Below are 11,366 nucleotides of genomic sequence, written 5' to 3' on the forward strand. Positions count from 1 at the left end.
CTGATTGATCAGTTTATAACGTGAATAACTGATGACACACTTGAATAAGTCTACGGAGTTTTGAGCATTTCCTGTTTGGAAGCTGGGGAGGAGGGGTCACTCAGTCCAGTTCTCTATATACAGTCCATAACAAAGTTCCCTGATTATATTGAGACAAGTGATGCAGTTCCTTAGATGACCACTGGAAACAAGCTTAAACTGCATAATTAATAAAAGTCTTTGATTCAGTTTTTCTTAAATAAAATGACAGGAATTATACCAAAAAAGACTAAAATGAACTTTTATCTATTGTTGCCGTTTTTTTTAAGAAGTTAATACTTTTTCTACTGGAATAAGTTAGTAATTTTTGACTTTTCCTGACTAACATCTCCCTTGCACCATTTTCTACCAACTAAAACTCACACAACCTGCAGTAAAATATGCAAAGTTATGTCCAGTTTCTGCTCCGAGGGACGCTGATCCACCAGGGAACGGGAATCTTTGGGGCTCCGGTTCAAGTTCAGGATATTTCTGCTTCCGTGACCAAACTTGGTAAGCAGCAGGAAGCCTGATTTTTTAAGAAGACGAGCCTGAAAAACCTTCTTCTGAGTCCAGCGGGTGAAGAATCGAAAATAACGGGAAACTGTTCGAGTCAAACTCAATGATTTGGATTCAAATGCTTGAACGTTTCAACACCAAGACATGCTTTGTAACTCTGCAGGAGTGAAAGAGGAACATCTGAGTATTTATAAGACCGCAGAGAGACACGCTTGGGACGCTACGGTGGCCCTGAAGTGCAAATCATACCAAGAAAAACACTAAAAAAGATCAAAAAGACAATTAAAAAAGCAGAACAAACACAAAAAAACCTAAATATTTTAGAAATCAAGCAAAATTCTAGACTATTGCAAAAAGTGAGTGTTGGGAGACAGAAGTAACTTTTAGAAATCCAAGTTAAAATTAAAAATAAACAACTTTGGGCAAGAACGGCGAGGTTCTTCTGTCACGATTGGAGTTGAAGTGACGATCTGATTAGAAAGATTTTGGTGTAGGAAGCTCAATTAGCTTCTCGAGCTTCATGGGGCTAATCTTATCATATCTTATCTTATGATATGATCATATCATATCAGGATATTTCTTATTTTTATGGCGCCCAAATTCCTCTTTCCACCATCAGAAATGTGTAAAATAATTGAAATGTAACCTCACTAAGTGCGAGGCTTGAATTCTGCCTGCCTCTCCCTCCGGTTGTTCTCTCTGCTGCCTTCTAAATGAGCGGCGTGTGGGCAGATCAAGGCTTATTTTAGTGGAGATGATTCACTGGTGTGAGGGAGAGGAGGGAGAAGGAGATGCAGGGTGAAGAAGCGCGAAGGCGGAGTGACCCTCCTCCCTGCTGCCTCCAGGAGGAGATGAAATCTCCATCTCGCTGCACCGTCCCACACTGTAAACACGGCGGCGGCTTCCCTGACTCCTGCATGGGGATGTCAAGTGTGCACACGTGCACGGAGAGAGCCTGCAGTGAGAGGCTGACCTCCTGAACTCAGCTGGAGGCGGAATCTGCGGCGAATCTCAGGGCTTGGTAACGTTTAATGGACGGCAGAACGGAAACGTGTGAAGGTCTGCAGACCAGGACTGGAGGGACGACTAATGAGACGCAATATTTTCATTTCAATGAATTCTTCTTACGTAGAAATGCATAGAAACAGTGGAGAGAAGCAGTCATTTCATTTGAAATAAAAATGTAAATCAGTTCTGGATGGTTTGCCTGCGTTATGACTTTGGGAAAAAAAAAACTACCTGTGTCAGTTTCAAGTCTTTTGGAATACATCAAATTAATTTTTTTGTCATATTTAGCTATTTTAACCTTAAAATACGTTGTTGTGTCAAATTCAACCATTCATGGACTTGGTTTAAATCATGCAGTTTGTAGTTTTATCCACTGCAACACTCACTTTTACAGGTTATTATAATAACAGCGATCCGATCTAAAAAAATATCTCAGACAATTTAAGGTGAGCTGTTCATCGAAACCACCCAAATATGTGTAAATATTTGATCAGAACTGATGTTTTTTAGAAAAAAAGAAGCGGGAATTAGATTTATAGGATTACCTGCCAAAATGCTAGTGTGAATGTGACCGCTGAAGATGCTAGAGCTGAAAATGCTGAAACTGATAGCTGATAGCTTGTCAAAATATTAGCTAAATGCCAAATAGGCCAAAAAACTGTAAAAATGTCTTAAGTTTTGCCAAAACAGCTAGCATAATGCTAAAGTACTAGCTAAACTCCAAATTTACCTAAAGAACTTAAAAACATTTTAATTTTGCCAGCTAGCATTATGCTAAAATATTAGCTAAAGTAAAATTAGCCTAAAAAAACCTTTAAAATTGTCTAATTTTGCCAAAAAACTAGCATAATGCTGAAATATTAGCTAAAATTCCAAATTTGCCTAAAGAATTTAAGAACAAAATTTTTGCCGAAACAGCTTTTATGAGGCTAAAATATTAGTTAAAGTTACAAATTTGCCAAAAGAACTTAAAAACAGGCTAATTTTGTCAAAACAGCTAGCATAATGCTAAAGCACTAGCTAAACTTCAAATTTGCCTTCAAAACATTCTAATTTGGGCAAAACAGCTAGCATTATGCTAAAATATTAGCTAAAGTAAAAATTAACATAAAAAACTTAAAAATAGTCAAATTTTGCCTCCAAAAAACTAGCATAATGCTGAAATACTAGCTAAAATTCCAAATTTGAGAACAAATGTTTTTGCCAAAACAGCTAGCATCGTGCTAAAATATTAGTTAAAGTAAAATTAGCCTAAAAAAACTTAAAATACTATAATTTTGCCAAAAAAGCTAGCATAATGCTAAAAAAATATTAGCTGAAATCCAAAGTAGCCTTAAAATGTCTAAATCAGCCAAAATGTTGCTTAATCAAAAGCGAGATTCCAAAGTACCCTACAAACTCAATAGTTGCTGAACATTTTAAAGTTTAACGATGTCTTTAGCTGAAAGTATACAAAAGTTCTAAGGTTCCAAAGTAAACAAAGTTCTTTGAATAATTTGAGCACGTTCTCATACATTTCCCCTAAGGGCATTTAGTTTTCATCATTTTACAAACTACACAGTTTATAAACACCAAAAGCTGTAATGTCCTGCAGGAGCTGAACGTTTTCGGTGAAAGTGTGATTAAGTTTTTACGTAGCGAAAACTGTACAGAAATAAGCAGGAAATCACTTTTGTGTAAGTATCAGTGAGTTGTAATGTTGTAAAGTTGAAAGTTATAATGGCATTATGCTAGCTTTTTGGACTATTTTGCAATGTATTGAGGTTTTTTAGGCTAATTCAAGGATTAGCTAATATTTTAGCTACATGCCAATTATTTTGGCTAATTGTGGACTTTTTCAGTTTTAGGCTATTTTGGAGTTTAGCTAACATTTTAGCTACATGCTAGCTGTTTTGGCTAATTTGGGATTTTTTTCATTTTTTTGGTCTATTTTTGAGTTTAGCTAATATTTTAGCAACATTCTAGCTGTTTTGGCTAATTGTGGACTTTTTCAGTTTTAGGCTATTTTGGAGTTTAGCTAACATTTTAGCTACATGCTAGCTGTTTTGGCTAATTGTGGACTTTTTCAGTTTTTAGGCTATTTTAATGATTAGCTAATATTTCAGCTACATGCTAATAATTTTGGCTAATTGTGGACTTTTTCCATTTTTAGGCAATTTTGGAGTCTAGCTAATATTTTAGCTACATGCTAGCTGTTTTGGTGAAGTGAGGACATTTTTTTTATGTTTTTAGGCTAATTTGGCATCTAACTAATATTTTAGCTGGCTATCAGCTTCAGCTTTTTCAGCAGCCAAATTCAGCTTACAGCATTCACACTAGCGTTACTGCAGGTTATGTTATATATTTAGTTTTTAGTTAGTTTAAAGCTCATGATGGTTAAGATGTGTGCTTTACGTCCAGTTTGTGCATGACCTGATTAACCGACTAATAATAAATAGTCGTTTGTTGCAGCACTAATTTCAATCCTCATTTCTTTTTCTTCCTTCAGTGTAGCTCAACATTTTCATTGATCTAATACCAAACACACCTCTTTAATATTTTACCATAATTTAAACTCTAATCTCTGAATGAACCCAGATTTAAAATTCTACCTACTTTGCAAATGTGTTGTCCTATAAACAAGTTTCTCTTTACGTCTGAAGAACTGAAGTACGTAGAGTTAGACACAGTTTGTTTTTAGACCTTGAGAACTATTTTTGTACCGTTACTATCTATCATTTCAGAGACACCATGTTTTCAATAAAGAGAGTCCAAATTTGGAGGCTTATTGTTGGGTATGTGGAGACGTTTGTTGGGCGAACACACAGAGAGATTCATAACTCCCCTCTGCGCTGACAACGCTGACATTGGTATTTATGACGGCGTGTTGATGAGTTCCCGCCTCTTTGTCAGAGCGCGGTGGCTGTGTTATCATCACGTAGCCTATTATTGATTCCACTGACACCCACACAATGTGACAAGTGAGCGGTCTTTAACTAAACGGCGCCGCTGACAAATAGCCGACGGTCCGTCCCATTGTTGCGCCCGGCTTACGATTTTACATCTGGCGGAGGAGGGGGGGAAGGAAGGCGGTCAATTAGCGCCGGGAGCGGCCGTGATCAAACACTCTCTTGGCAGCGCGCGCAGACTGACGGTGCAGAAATGTTTTACAGATAAAATGAGAAGAGATTGAAGCTCGATGCAGCAAACTGTGTGAAAAAACGGATCCTGGAAGCGTTTTCCAGGTATGCGCCGGAGACGTAATGGAGAGCGGCGTGCGGCCCCCCGGGAGCTCCCACAGCCAGCATGCGACCTCCTCTTGGACCTGATCCCTTATACGGGGGACAAATTGAAAATCTGTTTTCCTCTCAGAGAGCTCATTCTGGAGGCACAATTAAAGGAGACAATCGCTGTTTGGGTTCCAGCTGAAGGACTTTTTCAAGCAGAACCCCGGCGGTTCAGTCGGGCTACTTTTTAACAAACGCGCCTCCCGATCGGCCCCCTCTTTTCCACTCTGCGACTTAATCTCATTCCCTCCCGAATTCGTGGCAGCGCTGCGACTTGAGAGGCTCATTACAGGGGAATCAAATTAAAACTTGCTTCTTGTCTCAGTTTGATGCATTTGCGAGCGAGGCCTCGCCCGCCAGCCTCAATCAGAGGGATTTCTGCTCTTACTGCTGCTGATGAGGCCTGAGAGTTAATGTTTGGTCTGGCACCGGCGCTGGCTTTGGATCGGCTTTATGGGAGCGCTCAGCAGAATGCAGAAATCCTGCTTCAACACGAGGAAGAACAACCACCCAGGTCGTCATCATTCTCCAAAAATGAAAAATAGATGAAGCCTCAACTAACCATTAACCTTTGAAGAGCCATTCAAGTTGACCAAAACCCAGCAGCCACGCCAGCAAGACCAAGTGGGCCGTGTAAGGTTTGAAAGTCGGGAGAAAATGTGGGACCGGATTGGGTTTGTCTGCAGTTTCTGTGGTACCCCACCTGTGTTTGCCCACTTTGGCTTAAATGGGCACTCAGTGGGTTAGCTCGCTACACTAGCTAGCGTCCCAATGGACGGCGTAGCGTGCTAGCGAGCTCCGCTGTAGCATGCTAGCCAGCTCCTCATAGCGTGTTAGTGAGCTCCTCTGTATTGAGCTAGTGAGCTCTGCTGTAGCATTAGTAAGCTAGCTGTAGCATGCTAGTGAGCTCCACTGTAACATGGTAGCAAGCTCTGCTGTGGTGAATTAATGAGCTCCTCTGTAGCGTACTAGTGTGCTCTGATGTGGCAAGCTAGCAAACTTTGCTGTAACATGCTAGCAAGCACCTCTGTAGCAAAATAGTGAGATTTTCTGTATCGCGCTAGCAAGCTCCACTGTAGCATGCTAGCGAGCTCCTCTACAGTGAGTTAGCGAGCTCAGCAGTAGCATTCTAGTGAGCTTCTCTGTAGCGAGTTAGTGAGCTTCTGTATCAAGCTAGCAATCTCTGCTGCTTGCAAGCTCCTTTACAGTGAGCTAGCAAGCTCAGCAGTAGCAAGTTATAGCGAGTTATTGACCTCCTCTGTGTAAAGCTAACGAACTCTGCTCAAGTATGCTTCTGAGCTCATCTGTAGAGAGTTAGTGAGCTTCTCTGTGTTGAGCTAGCGAACCCTGCTGAAGCAATCTAGCGAGCTCTGCTGTAGCATGCTAGCTAGCTCCTCATAACGAGTTAGTGAGCTCCGCTGTAGTAGTGAGGTCTTCATAGCGAGTTGGTGAGCTAGCTGTAGTTGACTAGCGAGCTCCACTGTAGCAAATTAGTGAGCTCCTCTGTATCGAGCTAACAATCTCCGCTGTAGCGTGATAGCAAGCTCCTCTACAGTAAGCTAGCGAGCTCAAAAGTAGTATGCTAGTTAGCTCCTCTGTAGCGATTTGGTGAGCTCCGCTGTGTCGAGCTAGTGTAGTGGAGTATGCTAGCGAACTCCTCTGTAACAAGCTAGCAAGCTACGCTGTCCACTGGGTGGCTGGCTAGCGTGGTGAGCCTTCTCACTTAAGCCAATGTGGGCAAACAGGTTGGGCGACCATGGGAACTGGGCGAATCCACTTAGGGTCCACATTTTCTGCCCACTTTTAAACTAAATGAGCCAGGAAGTCTTGGAAAAAAAAAACACTTTTGTATGTTATTGTTAATATTATTATAAGTTACCTCTTTGGAGCAAAAATAAAACAAAAAGAGAACTTTAAAAAAAAAAATGAAGTAGATAACTTTTGACAGAGATTCACAAGACTTGATCTGTGCCACAAAGGATATTCTCTAATGTAGTGGTAATGTAAACTGGGATTTAGTTTACCGTTTGTGGCCCATTTCAGCCAAAAATTAATAGTAAATCTAGTTAACATAATTTAATTGGAAGCTAATTAAGATCAAAATCCTTACATTTGTTAAAAAAAAATCAAAATAAATCAGTCAAAATGTTTTATTTTGATTTGTGATACCTTCTGTCCTTAAACTGTTTGTGAATGAGTTAAAAAACTATTTTCTTCAACATTATAGTTCCTTCTCAAAGTAAAAATCTTATTTTTCATTAACCAGAGAGCCACAATGGAGGGCTAAACTGAAGCAGCAGGTGCGCCACACACCTGCTGGAAGAAGACACTCAGCTGCAAACATCACGACAGCAGCGAAATGTAGCCTTCACAATACTAACACTCAAATCAAAATCCTCTAAATTCAATTCATCATCCAATAAAATCATAAGATCATTTACTGTATGAAAAAAATGATTGTTTTCAACATGAGACATTTTTGTAGAAGTAAAGTTCAGGGAGGAATCCTCTGACTTCCAGAATGAAACTCGTGGAATTGAGTGCAGTTCACATACTGACCACTGGGGGCAAAATCAAGTAGTTCACATTAACTTCATGCAGAACAAAAATGAACTAAATTAGTTTAAAAAACTTACATATTGTATACATTTCTTTACAGCTCTACTGGGGATTTATTTTTATGTATTTTATATTCAGTCTTTAATTCAAAGTAAAGCAGAAAAATAAAATGTTACTTTTGTCAGTATTAATACTATTGACTGTACATGAGAACTGGACAAACTGAGTGTGACATCACTCATAATAAGTGGGTGTCTTTCAGCTCCAATCAAATTAAGCAAATTCAGTTGCCATTTTTTTCGCAATACAGATACCGCCATGCTGGAGCCAGACGGCGTCAGTTAGCAGTGATTGGTCTGAGTCAGTCTGAGTGAATGTTTCTATGGCAACCACTCTCACCAATCAGGAGTGAGCTTGTTGGAAAGCCACACTTGAAAGTGGGCTAAACAAAATCTGTCAATCAAATGTTTAAAATCTTGGACCTGGGGGGTTGCAGGCTCCTCCTACTTTTACTGAGGAATCTGATTGGTCCGTTTATAACCGAACTACAGAAAAAGTATGATAACAAAAATTGGATTATCAAGAACTTTTCTTTAAAAAAAGGTACCAGAGCAAGAATGACAAATAGAATGACTGAGTAATAGCTGTTTATTTCTCTGTAGAAGTCTTTTGGGATTTTGGCTTCTTGGAGCCGGCGGGTACTTCCTGTTTGAAACACCGGGGGGGAGGAGTCACTGAGTCCAGGTCTCATACAGTCAATGGTTCATACCAAGGTAAAAATGTAATTTGATGGAAAGATTTTACCTACTTTGACTTAAAAGTTTAAACGTATTTAGCAAAAATGGTCAAAAGCTGTTTTTTTCTGTATTAAATCTTGATTATGTGTAAATAATGACAAACATTTTTCAGTGTTTATGCTTAAAAATATGTCTATAAACCCAAACACAAGGCCACTGTCAGATGAGTCTTTTCCTTTCAGCTTCTCAGGCTGCTCCCATGGAGAGAAATAATAATCTCCTAAACCTGAACGCAGTTTCCGAGTCTGAGTCAGCAGAAAACGTGAAAGTTAGCATAAAACAAGCTGCCAGCTTCAGGAAATGAACCCCAGAGCCGCGAGTTAGTTCAACAGCAGAGAAACTCTCCTCTCCAGAGCACTCACCTCCGTCCACGTCTTCGCTGCCGAAGTGGTTCCTGTAGAAGAGCATGAGCTCGATCCTGTAGCACTTGTAGAGCGTCACCAGGCAGATGAGCAGCAGCAGGATGGCGCCCAGACCTCCGGCCAGCTCCACCGTGTACATGAGCTCTGCTGCAAGACCAAAGCAGACAGAGACGGAGAGCTTTAGCTGAAAACAGTCTGGAACACGCAGCTTTTGTGGTTTTGAACACCAGATCACAAATTCTATGCAAAATCGGTTTGAAAGCAGCCTTTAGAATATTAAAGAGCTGAGTCTTCACCTGTCGTACCCTCAAGCCTTTATATTTATGCAGCTTTTTAGAAGTCTGGCTAATTGTAGCAGGTTGGAAGTGAATACTAATGCAACTACTCACAATAAGATATTTGGTGAAAAACTCAGTGGACGTCGTGTTTGTTTCACTTCACAGGTTCTCAAGATAAGTAGATGATTGTATTGGGGGGTTAGACACACCTCATTTACTGTTTATGGTCTCAGTGTGTCTTATTTATTGGGGTCAAAACCAAAAACTTCTAAAGAAAAACCTTTTCAGCGTAGTAAGTCATTCAAAGAGACATGAACACGCCACGTCTCATAACGGAGAGGCCGTAGCACCTTTGGATCGGTAGTAGATCTTCCAGGTGAACTCAAAGAGTCATCAGTAGATTTGCACTAAGACAGAACTACTGTCAGATTTTGTGACAGACCCAGAAGTCACAGACTAGAACCATGACCAGTATCTAAGGACCTATACACTCAGACAGATCCACCCTACTAGGTTTCTAGACCAACTATTCACAAGAGACTCCACCCCTTTGACTTGCAGACGACTCTCTTGACATCAAGACACTAACGTGAATGTTCGCAGTGAACTCTTGACCATGTGACCTGGACAATGCAGCATCCTGTTGACTAGTAATGCTGGTCAACACCGAGGTCAACATGGCGCCCAAGGTTGGCTTTGGTGGAGGAGGTCCAGTAATCTGGGCAGGCATCACTAGTCGACACAAAACCAATGTGGTTGTTGAAGACGACCCAGTCACACATTATCATCCCCCAATTCTATCAAACCCCTCCCCCCCAACGTCGTGTTCAACATGGGTGCAGGAAGTAGGAGTGGCTTATATGGTTTGGCCAGCAATGACCTCTGACCTGAACCCCATAGAGTACGTCCGGGACCAGCAGAAGCAGAGACTGGATGATGGTACCCCCAAGTGACCCAGCAGATATGATTATAGGTGTTACAGCCCTGGGCCGTGTGGGTGTGGTTCTGGTGTCTACCCTTTTTGTCCTCCCCCTGCACAGGTGAAGATGCCTGGAAATCAGAGCTCTTGGTTTCCTTCCACGTCCAGATCCGTCACTGCACCTCTCAGCCTTCCCCGATTGGCTTGTGTTCCTTTTCCTCTATTCACAAACATGCAAGTTTGTTCCCAGATACTCGTGCAACACCAAACCTTCATGTTGTCTGTTATTTTGGTTGTTTATTATTCTTATTCATACGGTCCACAGCCAGCCGTGACAAGTTGGGGGCTCGTCCGGGATTTCAACCTCACACCCCAAGTGCTTGTGGAACATCGGAACACCTCAGAAGACATCATGAGTCTAGTGAGGACCATTTTTTACTATCGTCTTAATTTTGGGGGTAATACATCTCAAACTAATGAAAATTGTGTTTCGCCTCATATTATATCAAAGGGAACTTGTACGTTTTTCATTAAAATTCAGACCAAATAGGAAAAGCATTGATGTAAATAACAAAATTCCTAACTTATTGTGAGTTGTGTACTTTTAGAATAAGACACAAAAGTGATCTTTGGTATCTTTGTTTTCAAAACTTCAGCAGCAAAGCTTTTGTTCGGCTCCTGACTATGATGGATCATTGTTTTTATTTTCACATTAAGAGTCTTTTTTTGGGGTCTAACCTCACATTTTCATACACAAACATTAATTCTCCTTTGAGATACGACGCTTTCACATCCCGACAATTTCCTCCAACACCGTTTTCTCTCTGCACAAAGACAGGTCTGCATCCCGCAGCATCCGATCCATCAAGAGGGAGGGGCTACATGATGCCGCTATGACAGATAGAGGAGGAGGAGGAGGAGTTGGCTGCACTGCCACATTTGTTTTTAAAAGGCTTTTATGCATCTCTGCATTCATTCCTCCTCTTCCTCACTTTCCCTCGTCCTCTTCCTCTCGTTGCTCATTCCGGCTTGATTGGATCCAGATGACGCACGACTGCAAACAGAGCGCCGGGGAAAGAAAAATAAAAACGCTTCCATACCTGTCATTTAATGCCTCCTGGCTTGACTGGAGTAATAAAAAAAAAAGAAAAAAAATTGCACTGAAGCAACCGGTGTGACAACAGCATGTGACAGATCACGCCGCCGCACTTATGAAGACGGGTTACGCGCGTGCAGCTGGAGAGCCGGGAGCTCCTGCTGCATCCGTCATGAGCTGACAGGAGCTCACGGAAAAATAGAAACGGATCAGGGGAGCTCCGGTTTAAGGACTGCTGGATTTCACTGCTGATGATTTGGTTTTAAATCACCTCAAACTACGAGGTTTGTTATTTTTAAACGGTCAATACGGCCTCTTTATAGACCCACTCTGAGGGAAATATTGTTTTTGGTGTTTTTAGCATGTTCTTGTCTCATGATCAGTAACTAAAATGTGCTACGAACTTCCTGATCCAATTCATTCTGATGGAGGCGACTACGCCTTCTTTTTCCTTGTCTGAGTTGGCTCAAAAGCGTCTAAAACGCTTCTAAAATGGCTAATATGTAGGCTAGCTTAAATACATTAATGCTTGTAATGAGTAGAC

General features: G+C 41.0%; 1 protein-coding gene across 3 annotated transcripts in view; it reads right to left on the bottom strand.

Moving 5' to 3' along the window:
* The window catches only part of LOC112160059 (interleukin-1 receptor accessory protein-like 1-B), a gene marked incomplete in the record, with an annotated part of 393,180 nt that overhangs the window by 17,618 nt on the left and 364,196 nt on the right, over positions 1–11,366 (bottom strand). For all 3 annotated transcript variants that reach the window (XM_024294396.2, XM_024294395.2, XM_036215438.1), the window contains 1 exon segment: positions 8,530–8,676. In XM_024294396.2, coding sequence (XP_024150164.1) covers positions 8,530–8,676 — 147 coding nt within the window.

Source organism: Oryzias melastigma, linkage group LG2 (assembly GCF_002922805.2).
Source record: "Oryzias melastigma strain HK-1 linkage group LG2, ASM292280v2, whole genome shotgun sequence".
Lineage (NCBI taxonomy): Eukaryota > Metazoa > Chordata > Actinopteri > Beloniformes > Adrianichthyidae > Oryzias > Oryzias melastigma.